Here is a 24,315-nt window from a genome sequence, read left to right as displayed (position 1 = left end):
AGAACTGTGAGGTCTAATGTTCCACCTTACTTAATGCTTTTCCTCAAGATTTCCCGCTGAGAAAACTGTTAAATGTATGAAGGCTTATGCATTTTTGTCAAATTATTATGGATTAAATATACCTTATGCTGTGCTTGCAGTCTAATACTGCTGTAAGACTGATCATTGCTTCGCTGCAAGAACATCTGGGTGCCCCCCTGGAGGACTGGTAATGCCATTTCCAGCATGCTGTTGAAAACCATTATAAATCAGTGAAAATACAAAACAGTTCAATAAAAAAGACAAAGTCCAAGTAGTAGAAGGTGCATTGGAGCACTGAAGAAGCAGATGGCTGTTAATTCCAAGTGGTTTATATCCACTTCTAAAGCTTGTAGAGGTGAGTTGAGAAGCATTCTGGATTGTAGGGACATTTCTGACCAGTAGGGGGCGCCTCTGAGCAAAGAAAAGAACCCCGAGAGGCTGAATTCAGCATCTGCTGTCTGCTCTGCTCTCATTTTCTTCAATGTTACCGTGACACTGCATGGAGTCTGTCAGAGACTACTGATTTATAACAGAACAGTACACGGACTTCACCTTTAAATTCTCTCTGCAACCTCAGGAAAAGCCGGCATTTATTTTACAGGCATGGAAGAAGATAGAAAATCCTCTCAACAGTATGGAGCGCTGGATAAAACTGAGTTGCACAGAGCGACAGAGAAAGCAAGTGAGTTTTTATCTGGAATTGTATTATTATTATTAATATTATTAGTACTATTTAGATAATTTTCTCGATACATATTTTATTATTTTACATAGCTAAATTAATGGAATAATAATTTTGGGTAACTACACTGTCTAAAAAACTTGAACATGATTGGCTCATTGTGGTATGTGGTATGAATGAGATGTCTGCAGAACATTTAAAATTCTTTCCTTTGCTTGCCTTGTGTTTTACTGGGTTTTTAGTTCATGGCATTTTGCTTGTCTCACTTTTAACTGTCATATTAGTGCTTATTATGAAAGATAAAACTGGGAAATTAAATGAGAATAATTATCGGCCCATAGCTTAAGCCAGTGTGCTAGCAGCGGTTTTGGAGAGGATTATACTGACAAAGATGAAACATTTTTTTCTTTACCTCTGATAACCAGTTTGGGTTCTTTTTAATGCGTATATAGATGACTTATCAAGGCAGCTACAAGACTGGGACAGGGTGTGTTGCTGGTGGGACTATAATAAATCACCTGATATATGCAGATCATTTGGTTATTTTTAGTCCTCCAACAGTTACTGAGGGTCTGCTCACAATATGGCCAGGAGCATGACATTATATACAATGCAATAAAGAGTAGCATCATGATTATAAGATGCAGGAAGGGTCAGAAATGGGTATTTCCTAGTTCCTCTTTATGTGGTGCTGTTCTTAAAAGTGTGTACTGCTGTTAAATGCCTGGGATATTATATAACTGAAGATTGGCTGATTGCATGGACATTTATAGGCATCGTCGCAGCAATGGGATGCTGTGTTCTGTATCAGCTGCAACTATCTGATTGACTTCTTAGGCAGACCTGAACACATGAAACTGGGTGCTGACTCTTGAGCGCTCCTCCTTTAGTGCATAAATAATTACTTCAGTTTTGTTTTTGTTTAACTGAAGAAAATAGTGGCACATCCAAACTTTTAATTTCCATCTACCTAACGCTTGAATAGCTTCATAGTCAGCTGATGACATTGTAATATAGAGGTGTGTGTCATCTGAGCAGCTATGGTAACTTGTCTTATTTGTTCAAATCTGAGCTAAGGGGGAGGCAGCATGTAGATATTAAATAAAAGGAGTCCCAAGATGGAACATTGGGGAACCCCACATATGATTTTTGTCAACTGCGATGTAAAGTTACCTACTGACACAAATAAGTCCCTGTCCTTCAAGTAAGACTCCTACCAGAACTGCACCAGAAAGATTGACCTAGTTCTCCAGTCGCTCCAGTAATATAGCATATATGTCAAAAGTGTCAAATACTGCTCTGACATCCAATAATACCATCAGTGTGGTTGTTCCACAGTCAGCATTTATGCAGATGTCATTAAACACCTTGACAACGGCAGTGTCAGTAATGTACAGGTCCTTCTCAAAATATTAGCATATTGTGATAAAGTTCATTATTTTCCATAATGTCATGATGAAAATTTAACATTCATATATTTTAGATTCATTGCACACTAACTGAAATATTTCAGGTCTTTTATTGTCTTAATACGGATGATTTTGGCATACAGCTCATGAAAACCCAAAATTCCTATCTCACAAAATTAGTATATTTCATCTGACCAATAAAAGAAAAGTGTTTTTAATACAAAAAACGTCAACCTTCAAATAATCATGTACGGTTATGCACTCAATACTTGGTCGGGAATCCTTTTGCAGAAATGACTGCTTCAATGCGGCGTGGCATGGAGGCAATCAGCCTGTGGCACTGCTGAGGTCTTATGGAGGCCCAGGATGCTTCGATAGCGGCCTTTAGCTCATCCAGAGTGTTGGGTCTTGAGTCTCTCAACGTTCTCTTCACAATATCCCACAGATTCTCTATGGGGTTCAGGTCAGGAGAGTTGGCAGGCCAATTGAGCACAGTGATACCATGGTCAGTAAACCATTTACCAGTGGTTTTGGCACTCTGAGCAGGTGCCAGGTCGTGCTGAAAAATGAAATCTTCATCTCCATAAAGCTTTTCAGCAGATGGAAGCATGAAGTGCTCCAAAATCTCCTGATAGCTAGCTGCATTGACCCTGCCCTTGATAAAACACAGTGGACCAACACCAGCAGCTGACACGGCACCCCAGACCATCACTGACTGTGGGTACTTGACACTGGACTTCTGGCATTTTGGCATTTCCTTCTCCCCAGTCTTCCTCCAGACTCTGGCACCTTGATTTCCGAATGACATGCAGAATTTGCTTTCATCCGAAAAAAGTACTTTGGACCACTGAGCAACAGTCCAGTGCTGCTTCTCTGTAGCCCAGGTCAGGCACTTCTGCCGCTGTTTCTGGTTCAAAAGTGGCTTGACCTGGGGAATGTGGCACCTGTAGCCCATTTCCTGCACACGCCTGTGCACGGTGGCTCTGGATGTTTCTACTCCAGACTCAGTCCACTGCTTCCGCAGGTCCCCCAAGGTCTGGAATCGGCCCTTCTCCACAATCTTCCTCAGGGTCCGGTCACCTCTTCTCGTTGTGCAGCGTTTTCTGCCACACTTTTTCCTTCCCACAGACTTCCCACTGAGGTGCCTTGATACAGCACTCTGGGAACAGCCTATTCGTTCAGAAATTTCTTTCTGTGTCTTACCCTCTTGCTTGAGGGTGTCAATAGTGGCCTTCTGGACAGCAGTCAGGTCGGCAGTCTTACCCATGATTGGGGTTTTGAGTGATGAACCAGACTGGGAGTTTTAAAGGCCTCAGGAATCTTTTGCAGGTGTTTAGAGTTAACTCGTTGATTCAGATGATTAGGTTCATAGCTCGTTTAGAGACCCTTTTAATGATATGCTAATTTTGTGAGATAGGAATTTTGGGTTTTCATGAGCTGTATGCCAAAATCATCCGTATTAAGACAATAAAAGACCTGAAATATTTCAGTTAGTGTGCAATGAATCTAAAATATATGAATGTTAAATTTTCATCATGACATTATGGAAAATAATGAACTTTATCACAATATGCTAATATTTTGAGAAGGACCTGTAGCTAGCACATTAACCTGACTGGAAGACGTCAAAACGGCTGAATATTGTTAAAGTATTTCACTACTAACCATATTGATAAATTGCAGAGTTCAAATGCTTTGATAAGTTGTTTGATAATAAATGCTGTTTTTAAGGTCTGGGGGACAACATCTGACAAAAGGAATGAATTTGAGTATTTGAATCAAATCAGAAGCTATGACAGGCAAACGTTCTTACAGAAAGCTGTGTTTTTTGTATACTTGCCTAATCAAAACAAGGGCATACAGTTTGCAGATCTTTAAGCTCGAATGAGAAATTAAAATAAGAGAATTTAGTCTATTCACAGCAGCAATACCAGGATTTGGGTTACTCTTTCTTTGAAAGCCAAGTTCAATAAATAAATTAAAAGCAGATTTAGGTACACTAAATCTGATATTTTGCATTGTAAGAAGATTTTAATATGTTGGTAATAATTCTGTTGTGATTTAAAATATAAAGTCTCCATCCGTATAGATCACCTGTGCTGAAACTGAGACCACGAGGGAAAAACAGGGACTTTAACACTTCTACATATTACCAGAAAGATCATTTAAAAACAGGCCAAGGGCTCGGGCTGTAAGGCCTTTGTCTGAAGTTCTTAAGGATAAAAAGGTATTGATCCAGAGTGTCAAATGCTTTTGACAAATTTTACAAAATGTTCAGCACAGCAGTCCTCAGGATCCAAAGCATAAAGTCATCAAAAACTTTGAAGCAGCGACACGTGGGATGAATTGGGATGAATTAGAGCGGAGGCTGCATTTCTAGTTTTCTCATCTTACAATGAACACACTTCTAACCCTTGTGGAAGATAGTTACAGAATAGTTAAAGTTGCTATTGCTGGCAACGCTGGATCCATCAACAAATTGGACCTTATGGATTAAGAATAGGATGTCATCAAAGTTCATGTACATGTAAAAGTAGACAGACATATACATATACAAACAATATGATGTATTTAATAAAGTGGGCACACTCGGTTCGCAGCCGAGTGTGCAGCGGCTGGGAAGAGGATCAGCTCCTCCAAGTCCGAGGCCATGGTTCTCGACCGGAAAAGGGTGGCTTGTCCTCTTGAGGTTGGAGGGGAGTTCCTGCCTCAAGTGGAGGAGTTTAAGTATCTCGGGGTCTTGTTCATGAGTGAGAGAAGAATGGAGCGGGAGATCGACAGACGGATCGGTGCGGCTGCTGCAGTAATGGGGGCGCTGTGCTGGTCCGTTGTGGTGAAGAGAGAGCTGAGCCGAAAAGCGAAGCTCTCAATTTACCGGTCGGTCTACGTTCCTACCCTCACCTATGGCCATGAACTTTGGGTCATGACCGAAAGAACGAGATCACGGATACAAGCGGCTGAAATGAGCTTCCTCCGTAGGGTGGCTGGGCACTCCCCTAGAGATAGGGTGAGGAGCTCGGCCATCCGGGAGGGGCTCGGAGTAAAGCCACTGCTTCTCCACATCGAGAGGAGCCAGTTGAGGTGGCTCGTGCATCTATACCGGATGCCTCCTGGACGCCTTCCTCGGGAGGTGTTCCAGGCACGTCCCACCAGGAGGAGGCCCAGGGGACGGCCCAGGACACGCTGGAGGGACTATGTCTCTCGACTGGCCTGGGAACGCCTTGGGCTCCCCCCGGAGGAGCTGGAGGAGGTGTCTGGGGAGAGGGACGTCTGGACGTCTCTGCTGAGTCTGCTGCCCCCGCGACCCGGTCCCGGATAAAGCGGAAGATGACGAGTACGAGTAATAAAGTGGGATCCCCATATTTTAGCAAAGCTAGTACAAAAGCTCTTTTGTAAATATCAGAAACATAATTAGTGTGAATGGAAAGAATAAAAGTTTGTGACACTGGTTAAGCTATAACACCTGCATGGAGGTAATAAATAGGAAGGAAGGATACACAGACCTTTAGAGTTTTAAGTATCAAGCTTTTAAAGGTTTTAAAATTTCACTGACAGAAAACTGAGAAATAAGAGATTTTTTGATCCTTGGATATAGTATCAATGATCAGGAAGTGAGCATTTTATAATTTGTCTGACACTGTGAGAGAATCAACAAGAAGTTGAGAACATAAGTCAGAAACTGAGGGTTACCTAAAAGAGATTTCTTAGTAACCAAAGGTTTTTTGGGGGATTTTTAGATAGCTTGTAGTTTGAGATAAGTAATAGTCTTGTTTTTCTTTGGTAATATAAAGTGTACATTGGTTGCACTTTTGCCAATTACAAAATCAATCTACTTCAGAGCCTGACTTCCCTGGTTTTGCTGATTTCTCTTGTGTAAGATACTTACGAGACCAGCAATAAACCAAGTACTGTTACAACCCCTTACTATAAACTCTCTAAGGTGAGCATGTTTATCCATACAATAAGTAAACGTTCCAACAAAAACAAAATCTAAGGCAAAATTAACATCATTGATTATAGTAGTCTGACTAAAGTTAAAATGAAATAAATCCCAAAGCAATGTCTGATAAAATGCTTAAGAAGTGTTTTTCTAACCAAACAAGTCTAGTATCCCTAACTGCATCAGCTACACAGTGATCACTTTGACAGCCACATTAAAAGATTGCTGTAATGGTTTATTTTGCTGAATTATAATTTTGAGTAAGACATTTATAATATTATAAAATTGTTGTGATGTGAGAGAGCGGAACAGATAGTAAATATTTTTGTGGGCAGCTATAGTTCTTCATATTTATTACATGCAGAATAATATTTTCTTGATTTTCACATTTAAATAGTTTTTTCAATGCCAAAAAGCAGGATTTTGAAAACAAAACCTCTGCACAATGTAAATGGGAGTGTTTCAGATAATCTTCCCTGGTGTAAAATGAACAGCTTGGACAAAATGTTTGAAGGTTACTGGAGGTCTTGGAGTAAAAGAAAATACAGACAAGTTGAATTTACCAGTGGTACCTAATGATTTGTGTGTGTGCCGTTTTTCCAGCCTGACAGTGTAATGGTTATGCTTATGCACACAAGGTCAGGTAAATAAGGGCCAATTCAAGCTCTGCTGGATGGATGACTCGTTGCTGCTGGTGAGCAGTAGCAGGCCATAGGAAGAAGTGGTGCTGGAGGGAAGTATCCATTTGTTTTTGATTATTCTGATTTAGCAAAATTATTGCCCAAGTTCTTTACTCAGATTTTTGTTTTTAAGAAAACGTAAAAACCTTTATTTATATACAACAAAAATATACACAAAAAAAAGGAGAGATTTGATGAGAAAAAGGGTTATAAGCTCTCTGCAGCAAGTGCATCCATGCCCATGTTCCACCTGATGCACTTCTGTCCCTGTGAGCCAACAGTCCCACCAGGTCTACTACAGGTCCTTCTCAAAATATTAGCATATTGTGATAAAGTTCATTATTTTCCATAATGTCATGATGAAAATTTAACATTCATATATTTTAGATTCATTCCACACTAACTGAAATATTTCAGGTCTTTTATTGTCTTAATACGGATGATTTTGGCAAACAGCTCATGAAAACCCAAAATTCCTATCTCACAAAATTAGCATATTATATCCGACCAATAAAAGAAAAGTGTTTTTAATACAAAAAACGTCAACCTTCAAATAATCATGTACAGTTATGCACTCAATACTTGGTCGGGAATCCTTTTGCAGAAATGACTGCTTCAATGCGGCGTGGCATGGAGGCAATCAGCCTGTGGCACTGCTGAGGTCTTATGGAGGCCCAGGATGCTTCGATAGCGGCCTTTAGCTCATCCAGAGTGTTGGGTCTTGAGTGTCTCAACGTTCTCTTCACAATATCCCACAGATTCTCTATGGGGTTCAGGTCAGGAGAGTTGGCAGGCCAATTGAGCGCAGTGATACCATGGTCAGTAAACCATTTACCAGTGGTTTTGGCACTCTGAGCAGGTGCCAGGTCGTGCTGAAAAATGAAATCTTCATCTCCATAAAGCTTTTCAGCAGATGGAAGCATGAAGTGCCCCAAAATCTCCTGATAGCTAGCTGCATTGACCCTGCCCTTGATAAAACACAGTGGACCAACACCAGCAGCTGACACGGCACCCCAGACCATCACTGACTGTGGGTACTTGACACTGGACTTCTGGCATTTTGGCATTTCCTTCTCCCCAGTCTTCCTCCAGACTCTGGCACCTTGATTTCCGAATGACATGCAGAATTTGCTTTCATCCGAAAAAAGTACTTTGGACCACTGAGCAACAGTCCAGTGCTGCTTCTCTGTAGCCCAGGTCAGGCACTTCTGCCGCTGTTTCTGGTTCAAAAGTGGCTTGACCTGGGGAATGCAGCACCTGTAGCCCATTTCCTGCACACGCCTGTGCACGGTGGCTCTGGATGTTTCTACTCCAGACTCAGTCCACTGCTTCCGCAGGTCCCCCAAGGTCTGGAATCGGCCCTTCTCCACAATCTTCCTCAGGGTCCGGTCACCTCTTCTCGTTGTGCAGCGTTTTCTGCCACACTTTTTCCTTCCCACAGACTTCCCACTAAGGTGCCTTGATACAGCACTCTGGGAACAGCCTATTCGTTCAGAAATTTCTTTCTGTGTCTTACCCTCTTGCTTGAGGGTGTCAATAGTGGCCTTCTGGACAGCAGTCAGGTCGGCAGTCTTACCCATGATTGGGGTTTTGAGTGATGAACCAGGCTGGGAGTTTTAAAGGCCTCAGGAATCTTTTGCAGGTGTTTAGAGTTAACTTGTTGATTCAGATGATTAGGTTCATAGCTTGTTTAGAGACCCTTTTAATAATATGCTAATTTTGTGAGATAGGAATTTTGGGTTTTCATGAGCTGTATGCCAAAATCATCTGTATTAAGACAATAAAAGACCTGAAATATTTCAGTTAGTGTGCAATGAATCTAAAATATATGAATGTTAAATTTTCATCATGACATTATGGAAAATAATTAACTTTATCACAATATGCTAATATTTTGAGAAGGACCTGTACATGGATCATGGCCCAAAAAAACACTAGCTGCTGAAGAAACGTAGATATACAGTAGTAATTGCACAATAGGCTACTGGGATTGGCAGGTTATGAATATTAGGAAATGTCAATGCTGGTGAAGGTACATAAAAAGAATATTCTAAAGATATTCTGAGGTACAAGAGTCTGTTAGTCTACAAAAGTAGACAGACTTCTACATAGACCATAAGTTACAGTGCATTCAAAAATGCTTTGTCAAAAAGTTGGTTCTCATTAGAATACAGTGGTGTAGGGGAAGAAACTTGTGCCACCGAAACTGAATTTGAATTGCTGAGACTGAATCTGTATTTGCGTTTGAAATTCCTTTTCAAACCAAGGCATTTAATTTCACCAAAGTGAAACAAAATTTAAGGGTTTGAAACTGAATTTCTTTGTAATAAAAATTCAGTTTGACTACTTTCACTTTCAGGTCTGCAATTCAATTTCAGTTCCAAAATGCAGTTTTTTGTGTCACATATCCGGTTCTTGAGGATAGCCACAGATTAATCAAACACAAATTCGTCGATTTACGTTTCACAACAGGTTAAACTTATTTTACGGCATTTTGAGCTGGAATAGTGCAGCATACATGAGCTTGGCGGATGTCAATCACCAAGTCAATGAGCGTCTACAAGAAGCGTCATATAAACAAATGACATGTTAACAAATGACGGTCAAACAGTAACACTTATGCTACCTACAGCTATTTGCTAAACATGCCAGATTAGCATAGAGTGCCACCGGTGTTACGTCGTTCTGCATTTCCCCTGCCCTTACCTCAGCATAATTTATGTTGCCTAGCAACCGTGTTAGCGTGAAGCACAGAGCTGTAAAGCCGAACAAATGGAGCTGGGAGGCTAATGCCGCATCCTTAAAAAGTCTGAAATTCATGTTTCTAAAACTAAGGCCTTAAAATGTCTTAAATTCAGGGAAAAAAAGTTAGCCTTAAATACGTTAATCACAGGACATCTTAAATTTTGTTGTGGCCGGATTATTTAAATCTCGTATATTCTTGTATATGTAGTTTGTTTTCGCGGGACTTTACTGTCAAATAAGAGTTTGAGCCGTGCGCAGACATCATTGCGTTCTGTGACTCGAGGTTGTTGAGGCTACAGGTAACTAGCTGCTAATATATCCTCGCTAGCGAGCTTTTTTGCGTCTATTATGGGTAAGTGCAAATGAAGCTTTGCACTATGGGGCTTAAGGCTATAGAATAGAGAGCTATTTGTAGTGTGAGAAGCAAAAAGCTGCTGCCAATAGCCACATATGCCCCTTTTTCCTGGCACATTTCAGGCGCTCCACTTGATTTCGCTCTTCTCGGTACGGCACCAGTTGCTGAAGCTCCTCCTCCAGCCGTCAGTGCTGTGGCTGTTACTGTGTGACATTGTCATATTAAAGTAATCTGCTTGAAACGATAAAAAATAAAAATAAATAAACTACATACTAATAATTGTATTATTGTATATGCAATAATGTTTTTTCACATAAAACGATCCACTGGGATAATTGGACCACAGCCAAGCCAGAACTTATAAAATAAGGCTCAGGGGTTCTGAAATGGCAGGAGAAGCAGGCATAGGCTACTCATAACACTTGAAACTTATTATATAAGAAACATTTCACCGAAAAAATCTATATCAATAAAGTTGAGTGGTGGTTAATTTCACCCAAAAAACAAAACAAAACAAAAAAATGCTGTGGGAGGGTGGACCGGATCCATAAAATACAAAAAAAGTTGTAATGTCACTGTTTTTCAACGAAGAGAAATGAAAGACTTACCGTTTGTCCTTTTCTACGTTGACAACATCCGACAACTTCACACTGACTTGGTGACAAGAAAGTGCCGGAACACAACCAACACTGAACCAAAACAGTAATTACAGCTTGCAGCCGGTGAAATTCATCGTTTCCTATTTAGGTGAAGTTATGCTGTCACCTGAAAGTAAAACATAACGCTGACCGGTGAGCAGCACAAAAGAATTAAAGTGAAACTAGATTTGGTTGACATATTTGGAAAAATCTCAAAAATGAAAAATTGTCAATGAGTATTTTGTTATTCAAAGTTACACATATAACGCTTGAGTGACATTCTGGTTCACACACCATACCAGTCGGTGACGGTAATGCACCAATTTCCTTGCCAACCATCAATAAACTAAATCAAAAAAAGAGAAGAAAACAGCACAAACGAAAATGTAAACGGCACAAACGAAGCACTAATAAATGAGCCCACTCTGGTTCAATTCGGAGCAAAATGGGGGGATGGTGACCTCTGGATGACCTAAAAAATAACCTTTAATATCTCAGAAACCAAAACAGCACAAACGAAAATTTAAACGGCACAAACCTGCACAAACGAAGCACTAACCATTCTGCCTATTTGCTGGAATTTTTCAAGTGGGTGGAGTGTGAGCTTCACGCAGTTGGAGAAGCTGAGAGGAGAGATGCTGCTTTCTGGACTGAGGAAGCTCCAAAGTTAGCATGAAAAAGTTATAATTTTAGGTTTTATGATTAAGTTTTTGTCTCAGCCGTGGCAATAATGAGGACAAGGACTTTAAACCGCAGACGTCTGAGCACCATCCTTCAAATCTGGAGAAGAGAAGAACGCATTTGTCAGCCACATGTAAGGAACGAAAGTTACAAATGTAACTACGGCTCTATGAATCCCGGATGACCGCCAGAGGCGGTGCTTCAAGCACTGAATGATCATTCTTGCGCATGCGCAGGTCGAGAAATTAATAACAACATGGTCACATGTGACCTACCGGTGGCTCACGTGAGTCTATATAGTTACATGACACCGGAAGCCCAGTCCCGACAATCTTCTCGCGAGCACGCGGAGACCGAGGGACCGAGCGTTCTGGCGGTCATCCGGGATTCATAGAACCGTACTTACATTCGTAACTTTCGTTCTATTTCATCCTTACTGACCGCCAGAGGCGGTGCTTCAAGCACTGGATGATGCATACCAACAGGGTCCCGAGGGATCCCACAGAGACCCCAAGGAACACAGCAACACCACTAACCTCAGCGGGACACAGAAGGCGGTTGGCGACATCCCCATGCTGGCCAACAGAGCAACCAGCAAACCCAACATGCCAACGGGAAATGGCTGATACACACACCTTCAAGGTGGAAGAAGATCGCCCTAGATCCAGAAACTCCTGAAGGAAGGACAGCAAATGGGAAACAGGACTGTGAATAGGGTCCAGTCCCTTACCACGGCACCAGCCGGCAAAGACCGCCCACTTCGCACCATAGGCGGCCCGTGTGGTCGGTGCCCATGCACCAGTCATGGTCTGTCCAACCCTGCCCCCATAATGGGAGAAGGCAGAGCCTGCACCTGTAGAGGCCAAAGCCAGAGTTTCAGGCGGCCCGGATCGGGGTGAAGAATCCAGCCCCCCATCTGGGAGAGGAAGTCTCTCCTGGAGGGGAGGCGCATCGGCAAGCTGGAGCAGAGCCTGCGCAGCAGTGGAAACCAGGTCCTCCCTGGCCAAAAGGGGGCTACCAGCAGAAGCTCGTGCCTGTCCTGAAGAACCCTCAGAAACATCTGGGGGATCAGGGGAAATGGGGGAAAGGCATAGAGAAGGGTCCGGGGCCACTTGTGCGCCAGTGCGTCGCAGCCCAGAGGACTGGCATTGTCCATCGGGGAAAATCAGAGGGGACAATGAACTGCATCTCTGGAGGCAAACAGGTCCACCTCCGCCCTGCCGAAGGTGGCCCAAATGTGATCCACCACCTCCGGGTGAAGCCGCCACTCCCCCGGAAGTGGAACCCGCCGAGACAGAAAGTCCACGGAGACATTCTGCGGACCCGGAATATAGGCTGCCCTGAGGCTGGCAAGGCGTGGCGCCGCCCAGACCAGGAGCCGCCAGGCCAGGGACAGTAGTCTCAGAGACCTGGACCCCCTTGGTGATTTATATGGAAGACAACCGAGGTGTTGTCTGACCGAACCAACACATGTTGTCCCAGCAGCCCTGGAAGGAAAGCACAGAGCGCCAGGAACACAGCCATCAGCTCCAGAACATTGATATGGACCTGGCACTGCCGCGGGGATCACACCCCCTGAGCCGCATGGTCTTGCCAGGTCGCTCCCCAACCTTTGGAGGAAGCATCCGTATGGACGACTTCCCTCCGACACGGAAGGGGGCCGAGCGGGACACCCACCTTGATGTAGGACCTGCTCCTACATCAAGGGGCGATTGCGCCAGCCACACCTGGCACCGAGCATGGACCAATGTAGAGAGCGTGCGTCCAAGCTCACGCGTCATCAGAGCAAAGGCCTGCAGAGAGGCGTCCAACAAGCCCTGAGTTGACTGGTCCAAGGGAACCGACTCCATCGAAGAGGAGAGGCCCAACATCAGATGGGAGAGTGAGTTCCCTATGCGGCCCATCCGGGCACCTGAGTCGTAGGCCCTACACAGCAAATCGTCCGTGACACGGCATTGCGGTCGTGGACAATGGTCATTAGTCCTCAACGACTCATCGGGAGGAACAATGAGGGATGCAATGGCAGACTCGACAAAGGACATGCAGCCCAACCCGAACTTGGGTGCCTCATGCATGGCAGCCAGGGCCCTGCCATCCGCTGTCGGGCGGGAAAAGGCCCTTGTATCTGTCCAGCAAGCATGCAGCTCCTGGACGTACTCTGCTGAGGGAGGAACAACAAAGGCGGCCTCGGCATCACAGCGCCTAAAGAAGGCGCTAGATGGAGCAGGCTGGGCCAGGGGAACGTCCAGCTGCAAACGGCCCAGAGCCGTTTTAATAGCTGCAGACACTGGTTCCCCCGCATCTCCCAGGGAGGCACCGGAGCCCGAACCTGAGGTCCGGGAGCCCAATTCCGGAAAGGCTTCTCGAAAGAGGGTGCCCGAGGCCACAATCGAAATAACATCATCCTCGCAATGCGAGGACCCGCGCTGCTCAGCAGGGGAAGACTTACTGCGGCCACCATCCGCCCGGAAAGACTGAAGCAGGGCCTTCATCTGGGCCAGCTCCGTAGAAAGTTGGTTCACTCTAGAGGACAGTCCTGGGGACCCTCACCGCTTGGCTCTCCTCCCAGGCGCCAAGGGCACATCCTCAGCAGACCATTTCGTGGAGGCCGCACCCTGTCCAAGCGGCAACGGATCCTGCAGGAGAGTCAACAGGCTGCTCCACCGAGGACAGCCGGGCCAACCGCACTGCTCATGGCAGAACGCTGCAATTAGAGCAGGCAGGATCTGAAAGCGCCTCCCTGAGATGGTCAACACCAAGGCAGCGAGGGCACGTCATGACCGTCCTCCGGCTGTAGGGGAGCCGAACAGGACACACAACAAAGATTGTCCATGACCCAGTGGACAAATGGGGTCGAACGGGCAGAAAAAACACCGTCAAGACCCTGTTACAGCAACAAGCCGTAGGACTCAGCACGAGCAGAAATGCCACCGGCTGGTCGGACAAACAGGAATAAACAAAAGCGAGCAGCAACTACTGCCGAAAACTAAACAGACTCAGCACGAGCAGAAAACGCCACTGGCGAGTCAGACAACCAGGCGAGCCAAATCAAAGCAAGCAGCAAACCATTGCTGAAGAAAGTAAATAGACTCAGCACGAGCAGAAAATGCTACCGGCGAGTCGAACAAACTTAAACCCTGGAACAAACCCTGGAAGAAAAGGCAGCTTGCGTAGCCTCTGGAGGGCAGAATCATCCGCAGCTCTGACCACAAACGATCACGAGGCTCCCAGCAGCAAGAGGAACGAGGAACAAACAAACACAAGTCAACACCTGCATTCATCAACCTGTGCGCGAGAAGAAGGAAGGGACTGGGCTCCCGGTGTCATGTGACTATATACACTCACGTGAGCCACCGGTAGGTCACATGTGACCATGTTGTTATTAATTTCTCGACCTGCGCATGCGCAAGAATGATCATGTGTTGGATCATTCAGTGCTTGAAGCACCACCTCTGGCGGTCAGTAGGGATGAAAGAACCATCGAAGTTGGATAGCCTTTTCCACGCCTCGCCATGACGTAATCGGCCTACAAATGTGACCTTCAAAGGTTGCAGCCCCTGAATTTGGGCACAGCAATAGTTCATGACATCTGTGAATCGGTGAATCTGTGGCTTTAAGGACCCGGATGTGTGACACAAAAAACTGAATTTTGGAAGTGAAATTGAATTATAGAACTGAAAGTGAAAGTAATGAAACTGAATTTTCAATACAAATCAAAGCAAATTTTAAAGCTAACAAATTCAGTTTTAAACCATTAAATTCAGTTTCAGTTTAGTGAAATTCGTTTACAAATCAATGCATTTAATTTACAAATATGCAAATACAGATTCAGTCTGAGCAATTCAAATTCAGTTTCTGATGGCACAAGTTTCTTCCTATACTAGTGATTTTTAGTGATAATTTCAAAGTTCAAAGGCTGGTTAAAAGTTGTTTTAGAAGCCATACCCACTTTAGCGAATCATTGCCCTGCTGATGAGTTCATATCAGGGCACTGTCATTATTGTTTTTATAAAGTATTCTATCTAAAACGGGACGTTTTACCTTGAACAGGTACTGTGGGTTTTATTCATGCTGCTGTTCAGGTTTAGGAGTTTAAGCAATCAACATGCAGAATCATATATTAGAATAAAATGATGAAATCTCAGAGAAATACTTCTGAAAAAACACCTTCATAATCAGTTATACCTGATTCTTTCCTGCCCTCAATACAGTAACACATTTACTGTGACAAAGTTCAAAGCTCCCCATCTTTCCATTTGTTCTGTGGATGATTGCAGATAAATTCCATATTTTTCTGCCTTTCAGCAGAAGATGTAATCTCAATGGCCGACTCTACAGTCACGATTGAGGAGATTGATGGCGAGCTGTTCAAGATTGACCGGATACGGGACATCCTCATACGGCGAGAATCAGAGCTAAGATACATGTAAGATCTTTACATTTATGCTAAAAACTTTAGAAAATAGAAGTCAAATTATTTTTACTTTACCTCCTACATTGCAATTTATATCTTTGGTTTTCATATCTCCGGATCTGCAGCAGTCATGAATGATGAAACTGCTGTTATTAGCACTTGAACGTTTTCACGTTGTTTCATGTTACAACCGTAACGTCAATGTATTCTATGTGAGCAACCAACACAAGGTAGCACATGGTTCTGACGTTTTAGGAAAATGAAACAAAAAGTTGAACAAAAATCTAAAGTGAGGTGTAGATCAGCTTCCTTTAATCCACTCTAGAAACCACCTTTTGCTAAAATTACAGCTGGAGGTCTTTGGGGATATGCCACTAGCAGCTTTCCTTAAATATAGACACTGATTATTTGCATGTTGTTCTTTGCAGAATAGCTTAAGCTCAATCAGATTGGATGGAGAATGTCTATAAACAGGACCTGTTTTACAAAGGTTCTAACTGAGTTTAACTTGGATTTAGATTTTTGTTTGTTTTAATGTTTTGCGTGCTTTCCAAAAAGTTACACTTTGGTCTCATCTAACCAGAGCACTTCTTCCACATACTTGGTGTGTCCTACCTGGTTTGGACCAGTCTGCTGTGTTTCCTTGGTCTTTGTGAAGCTTTTTGCTCATTAATGTTCTCTAGCAAATCTCTGCGGTCTTCACAGAACAGCTGGATTTATACTGAGATTAAATTATTCACAGGCAGAGTATGTACTAATTAGACTTCTGAGGGCACTTGAGTTTATTTAGTGGTATCAGAATAACTAAAAATGCACACCAGGTTTTTTAGATTTGTATTCCTAAAAACAAAATACACAAATCTCTCTTCCACTGCACAACTGTGCATTTTGTTGTCATATAAAATCTCCCCAAAATATACCAAGTGGAAGCACTAAATGTTCCTCCCAAAAAGGCACCTTCTTGTTGACATCATAATGCTCTGCAGAAACACCATTCCAGCCATTAGGGAAATGCCAAAGTAAGTTCAGCTTTTTTTTCTCTCACCAGGGGAATTATTACGTGTAGCCTTCTGAAATTGTGCCATCTGTAAAGATAATCTTTGCTGCAGCATAAAAAGATGTGCCTACATAGAAGTTATTTAACGTCAAAATGTGAGCAAAATTCCAAAAAGTACAACATAGACAAACAATTTAAGTAAAAATCATTCTTGTTATCATTATTATTTCAAAATATACATTTAGCTGTTCAAGCTCACAGTGAAAGAAAAATAAATGCAGCCAAAATCTGCTTTAAATTGACCCCCTGCTTAGACATAAGGCATTCTGTTTTAGATATAGGCTTGATTGACAATATATGTTTCTGGTGTCATTTAATTATCTTCTTACTATTAATGCCTCGAGCACAGTAAAACATGGTATTATAATCCTCTGATTACTCCAAGATGCTCCTAGCTGTCCATCGGGAATAAGTCAAGGAGCACAACAAGCAGCAGCAAGCGCAGCCATGTGCACGATGGCAAAATGGACTACAAGCATGATTAAAACTGTAGCAGGCTGCCAAAACCCTCTCATAGTTTTTAATTATTTTGCTCTTTTTCTGTAGACACCTCATTATTTTTGACACATTGCAACAGGGAGAAGGGTTGGAGGCAGTTGATAATTAGGAAGCGTGTTGGAGTCGGTGTAGTGGAGGCGCAGCCTGACAGAGAATGTACCTTTTCTTGTCAGATTTCGCTTTTACATGCACATTACTGACATGTGATAGGCACTCATATGGTGACATGGGTTTTATAAAACAGTTGATAGCCATAGGTCCCGAAAGGTTAAGAAACTGTGTCAAAATCGCAAAAAACCTTCTTTTTACTGTTCCTATAGTTTAAGGTCATGTTAATGAGATGGAAACCACCGGAACAACCAGAGTTGTCTTGGCTGTATGGAACCAAGGGTAGCACAGCACTGGTCCTAACCCACTGGTTGCTGCACACTGCCAGTCAGCTGGCTGATAGAAAAGGCTACCACAGTTTCCCCTCTCTTACCTAAAGGACAAATTTGGCTGTTTGGAAATATCCATCCATCATCTATAACTACTTGTCTATGTAGGGTCCCCGGGGGAGGTGATTATTACATAATTTAACTGAACCATTTACTTATTTAATACATTATTAAATAATTAGACATACCATTAAATTATTAAACTATATACTTATTTATTTAATAAATAAATATAGAGTGAATTAATTATATGTATTTTTAGGGGATCGCCAGGTCGCCAATAGGGGGTCACCAGTCTCTAGTACTGTTTTTTGGGGGGTCACAAGCTGAAATGTGTGGGAACCCCTGATGTAGATAATGCAATAACTGCTCATCCCAGCATTATATTATGTTAACCACAGTAGAAATAGTTGTTGCTTTTCAGTTTTAAATGAAAGCAATTATCCCCATTGGCTTGGTGACAGTAGGATTTAAGTGTTTGTTTTCTGTATTTTCAAATCTTTCATTATTACAACTCCTAATGCAGTTGGAATACTAAACAATGCATCCCCAAATGCAGCTTCAGTAAGAGAACAAGGTGTGCAGCAGGAACACTAGTCTAAGAATTACATTTATCTACAAAATAAAGGTAACTGAGATTATTACTCTTCAGAATATATCACTGGAATTCATATTTATGTTTTATGTGCATCCTCCAGGTTTTTCCACAAACATAGCCTGTCATGTGTCTGCCCAACTCCTACTCCAATCCATCTCCTACATTTATATATCAATATCTTAAAAAAGCACTTCTCTGTGAGCCCATGAGTCATACTCCTATATGTACAGCTGACGTAAAGCCTGTTAGATTAAACAAGCTCAAAGTGTATCAAACAGTCCAATTTCCACATGCAGCCAGCCCCATTAAATGAGCTATTACTATTGAGAAGGTCAAATCTGACATTAAAGTGTCAGGTAGGATTATACACAGAGGGCAGAATGGTGATGATATTTCAGCTATTAAACCCGCATACTGTGCAGTTGAACCCATAAATGTACACTCTGTATAGAAAGACACGTAAAAAAAATGTCTCCCTGTCTGCCTTTAAATCAGACAAAAGTTAACTTTTTATTATTATTTCTATTTGCTTAATACTAGAAAAATGAGAAGGAGATGTTTTGTTAAACTTTCTTCAAATTCAGAGGTATACATACATTTTCTTAGTTTTTTTCCTTTCGAAGTGTATGAAGCAAATAATTAGTTTTTTGTTTCCTTCCACAAGCTTCTTCTAAAGGTTTGCATTACTTTTGGTCCATTCCTACTGACAGAACATTGACTCGGTTCTCCTTCAGCCACTCTGTCGCCAATGTGGCCGTATATTAAGGATTATTGTCCATTTGGAAGACCCATTTGTTCCCAAGCTTTCATTTCTTGGCTGATGTATTTAGAGGTGGCTCCAATCCAAGTCATGAACATGTAATAATTATCTTTAAATTGTTAAATATTTATTAACAGTTATCTTTTATTCATTTAACATTTAATTTACCACTGAAAAATCTGCTAAAGGCTAACTCATTTTATTTAGAAAATTGATCAAATATAATATTTACCCTTTTAGAAATTTAAATACTAATTTTCCTCTAAGAAAAATAATAGAAAGAAATTAAAATCTGTTAATGTTGAACTTTTGAATATATCATAAACAGACTGTGCAATGCTGAAGTCAAGCATTCACTTCAGTAACAAAAACATTCAAGTCCAGTTTACACACAGCTGACTTTTCTGCACATGTCCAACGCCGTTGTTTTATGTTCTTCACTCAAGATGGATGACATTCAGCTCTGTAAAGAAATTACACGGTTGAAACAGGAGCTGCAGAAACTCATCACAATTCCAGGTAAATTGAAAAATATTTATAGAAAACGTCTCTTTCTGTGTGTGGCGATTTCCCACATTGTTGCCGACCCACCCACATTTTCTCAGAAGGTTTCCAGCTAATGCAGTTTTTGATTTTCTAATCTCTAATGAAGATCTGTGTGCTTGTGAACAGTGATTACCTTCGGAGGACAGGTGTAAATTTCAGCACATTCTACAAACAGGACCTTTAAATATAGATTTATTTTTTCAAGGGTTTTTTCTCATTTAACCTTGAGTTGATATTTTATTAAATCTTGTGCCTTAAAATTTTAGACCAGTAAAGAAACTCTTCAAGTTATTGAGTTTAAGGTATAATACTAAACAGTCGCTGCACCTACTGAAAAGATCAGTAAAAGTATTTTCTTAAATTAAAAAACCTCGTAATGATCGATGAAGCCTAACAGTCTAACTACCACAAGGCTGATTTTATTTAGAGTTTTAACATGAAAGTAAGTGAACTAAAGTAAGTAATTTTTTTTTTCTAAAGGCGATGGAATAGATCTAAATAAAGGATCTTTCAAAGGTCTACTGGACCTACAAAATAATCCCAAATTACTTGTAGTTTTTCATTTAAATAGATAGGACTGTTTCAAATTATGAGGCCCATCTTGTGACTGTTAAACAGACGAAGACAAGTCCAAAGAGGACAGAGCGCGGGAGGAGGAGCTGCTGAAGCAGATCACCCAGCTGGTGGAGACCAGAGACTTCCTGGTGGACGACGTGGAGTTTGAGCGGCTCAGGTGAGACTAAAGAACCAAGAGGACTTTGAGTGGTGATGTTTTCCCAACACCCTAAAAATGTACATTATAAATGTAGAAGATCATCATTTGGCAGAGATGCAAGATATTTAATACAGATTTTTGATTTCACTAAATAAGCTAACTACAAGAGTTGAGTATTTCAGCATGTTTTGGATCACGCTTTTGGTGACAGAATCTTTCACAAAGTGTAGTGAAATGTTCCTAATAGATGACTTTTGCACTCTGAAAAGTACCTGTATTTGAATCAGCTGTTTACATGAAGTCTTTTTTGTCCCCTCTCTTAAAATCTATCTCTTTGCATTTTGTTCATTCACGTCACTCCTTTTTAGTCTGATCCTCTAACTGCTCTTGTAAAATTATCACCAGACTTACATCTTAAAAGTGATGGACCGAAACCTTCCATTTTTTAATAATGTGTCTGAGTGTGGCATTTGATATAGTTGATCATATGATACTGAACTGATAACTGGGTATCATTTTGCATTATAATTTGACCAAATAAAGTTCACACGTAGGGTTCCTCAAGGGTTTATTCTCGGGCCACTTTTATTCCATATGTACATGTCCTCCCTAGTTCAGATTGTTTAGAGTATTACTTCTCTTATACTATGCTAATGACACACATCTTTATATTTCTCACAAGACACCAATTTCCTACAGAAGTAATTAATTTTTAGCCTAGAAGTGCAAGGTTGGAGATCAACACTCAACAAGACGTATTACTAACCAAAGACCTGTGCTCACATTCTCGTACATGGTCAAGCTTGTTACTGTAGACTTGACTCCACCAGGGCTGCTTGTATCCTGGATACACAAGCGACTGGATGGATGGATGGATGGATGGAACGAACAAACCCTGCTGTCATTTGAGAAACTTTGCAAGAATTGTGAAATTCCTCTTAAAGCAAAACATGTAACAACTGCTGCATGCTTAAATTTTCAGTCGACTAGATTATTTCAATAATGCCTTAAGATTCAGCAAATAAAAATCCCACATCTGTACATTATCCAAAATGCTGCTGCCAGAGTCCTCACCAACACAGGAAACAGAAAATGTCTCACTCCTGTGATATTTTAAAATGGCACTGAATGATCTGGGGCCTAAATATGTCTCAGAGTTAGTTTGTCAGAGAGTTCCTACACTGTTTACTTATTGTTGCCACGACCAGAACTAAAAAATTGGAGTCAGCATCCTCTTCAACTCTAAAACCAAGCCCCTGAAAGCCTAATGTGTGAGGAAACTGTTGGCTGCTTTAATTTAGGATGGAAAACTTTATTGATTTCTGCAACATTTCTTTATGGGTTAAGCTTACATTGACAGTTTGTTTTATCAGTTTTTAGCTATGTAATACATGCAATTTAATGTTATTTTCTTGATGTAATTTTTCTAATGTACTTTCTGGCTGCTCCAAGGTACTGTTTTATTGCTAATGAATGGAGGAAGCTATAGAAATAAACTTGCTTTGCTTTTTATGTGTTCTTGGTTTTATCACGTACAGGATCTAAACAGTACATCCTACATCACTCCGGCTGTTTATTTATGGTGCAAATTAGCTGCCATTGCTGATAAGCAGCTGAGGATCAGAAATAACTGAGTGACAGTTTATTCCTCACAAACTAGGATGTCAGGTGGGAGGTAGCACAGACATCTCCGGTAAATATTAGATATGAAAATGAAAAAAATGAGAAAAGAGCTGTACAGATGCAGCATTCACAGAATGAATGTGTCAGTCCAGTCTGTGGTCTTAAGTTATCGGTGCATCAAATAAAGCATTAAAAACATGTCCTAGAACAATAAAATCAAGAATATTTTGTCCTCCTCAGGGAAAGAAAGGAAGACACGGAGATGCCAGCCTTCTTACAGTCAAAATTTTCCAGTGGTTTGGCTGAAAAAGGTGAGTTAAACAAGTCACTGAGTCCCACTGATATGTCAAGGTGTGAATTTTGCAATGTTGTTTAATGGGGTTCTACCTGTATACCAAATAGTTATAGGTTAATACAGATACAGATTATAAATTGTATAAAACGTTGGGTTCAATTACACCAAAAGAAACATCCCATTTAGATGTAGGGTTTCCTTCTTAAAATCCCCAAAGAGATGTTTTGAAGTTTGTTTGTTTTGGTAAGAATCAGTGCATAGAGATGAGTTTTTCTGCAGAAGGCAGCAGGTAGCACATTCAATTTCTAAAAAGCAATGAAGTATATTGCAATTTAGTTAGAACACAGAAAATGTACAAACAAACTTTAAAAAGTGTATGAAAATTCATTGTTTATCTTCAACAATGAATTTGGCATGAAAGAATGATCAGTGAAGTTCTTTGTGTCAAATTAAGCTTTCTGACTCCTGTTTGTACCTTCAGCTTGGCCGCACTGAAGACTTCTAAGATTTGTCGTGTTAGATTTTTAGTAAGAAAGTACTGTACCATATATAGCATATTTATCATTATCGCATTACCACTGTACACAGTATGCATATCACAAAGAACTGCCCGGACTCCGATAAATGTCTGATAATTTTTTAACTAACGCATTAAGGCTCTCTATACCTGTGATACATTTAGCTACACTAGTTATTTATTGCTGCATAACGTTTAGAAGGTAAAGAGGTTCTTGGGTGGTTAAGATGTTAAGAAACTCCAACTAAGCAGTTTTATTGCTGCAGCTTTTTTTTAAGAAAACCTTTATGTTAATAAATAATTTTTTTCTTCAATATCTTCCAGTTGCTGGATGGACTACTCTTTTTCTTTGTTCTATATTGGCAATGAACCCCATGCAGAGGGACAGGAACGCTTTTTAATTCATTGTTTATTTTCACCAAATCACACCGCATATGCAGAGTTGACCAATATTATCACTTATTGTGTGTGTTTCCTAATATCATGCAGCCCTACAAGAAGTTACATTCTACAAATATAGACCTTCAGATTTTATAGACTAAGGGCCTGATCTTCAAAAGGTTTGCGTGTACAAAAACATGTGCATACTGGATTGTGTACGCAAAGCTGATCTACAAATGTTTGCCTTCATGAAAATGCAAAACATAAGATAATAACTCAAACTCTCAAATTTGTGGGAGGAGGATATGCAAATATAATTATCTATACTTTCATGGTTTAACTGTAGTTTCTAGTATTTTCATCTTTTTGAATATTTTTACTGTTGTTTTGTTGCACTTTGAGATACTTACTGTATATAAATGCAATTTACTATTATTATTGTATTTATTATTATTACCTCTAACATCGTGGCTTCTAACTTCATCTTTCTTTTATGACTGCACTGCTCTCCAACACTCTCCAAGGTAACAGCCAGTAGCACACGCAATTTTCTCATCCAAATAGGGCCGTCCAAACCACTTTTATACCTGGTTTCCATTGCGCAAGCAATCTTTGTAGATCAGCCGCAACACGTCCACCAGTTGCACGTGCAATGTAGCACTTATTTGGAATCTTTGAAGATCGGGCCCAGTGTGTTTTCCATTATTTTGTGTCGTTCAGGTGCTCTGCAAGATCGTAAGGTTGCATCCAAATCCCAGCAGACATCTAATCCGTTTGTCTCTAAAACTGGACTGACGCTGCTGAAAGACTGCTGCGGCTTCTCCTGCTCTATCCTTTAAAGAAGTAAAAACTGGAGGCCACTGCATGTTGCTCCTCAATGTTTTTGTGTATCTGTTCTGTGGTTTTCCTTTCATAATAAATGATTCTGTAATATAGCGCACCTTGAAAAAGTGTTCAATCCCCTTGAGCTTTTATAATATTATAGCCACAAACTTCCATGTATTTCATTGGGATTTCATGAATAGAAAACACACAACGTAGCGCATGATTGTGAAGTGGCAGGAAAGTGATGCATGGCTTTTAAAAGTTTATACACATAAAATATGAGTGTGGTGTTTATTTGTATTCAGCCTCAGTGTCAATACTTTGTAGAGACCACCTTTTGCTGCAATTAAAGTGTACCTGCTTTGCACATCTAGACTGAAAAACTAAAATTGGCCATTCTTGACAGAATAGCTCAAGTTCAGTTAAATTAGATCCAGACTGTCTGTGAAGATTACAATTATTAAGTCTTACTACAAATTTTCAATTAGATTTAGGACT

General features: G+C 41.1%; 1 protein-coding gene across 1 annotated transcript; it reads left to right on the top strand.

Annotated features, from left to right (window-relative positions):
- Positions 1 to 122: 122 nt before the first annotated feature.
- On the top strand, positions 123 to 23,831 carry LOC124864764 (bMERB domain-containing protein 1-like). Its single transcript, XM_047359669.1, has 8 exons — positions 123 to 208; positions 599 to 703; positions 15,457 to 15,577; position 17,207; positions 19,362 to 19,434; positions 20,080 to 20,194; positions 22,040 to 22,110; positions 23,713 to 23,831. Exons 2-8 carry the CDS (start codon positions 625 to 627, stop codon positions 23,829 to 23,831), a joined length of 579 nt encoding a protein of 192 aa, XP_047215625.1. The 5' UTR covers positions 123 to 208; positions 599 to 624.
- Positions 23,832 to 24,315: the final 484 nt, after the last annotated feature.

Source organism: Girardinichthys multiradiatus, chromosome Y (genome assembly GCF_021462225.1).
Source record: "Girardinichthys multiradiatus isolate DD_20200921_A chromosome Y, DD_fGirMul_XY1, whole genome shotgun sequence".
Taxonomy (NCBI): domain Eukaryota; kingdom Metazoa; phylum Chordata; class Actinopteri; order Cyprinodontiformes; family Goodeidae; genus Girardinichthys; species Girardinichthys multiradiatus.
The sequence above is the reverse complement of the archived record's forward strand: the minus strand, read 5'-3'. Positions and strand labels throughout refer to the sequence as shown.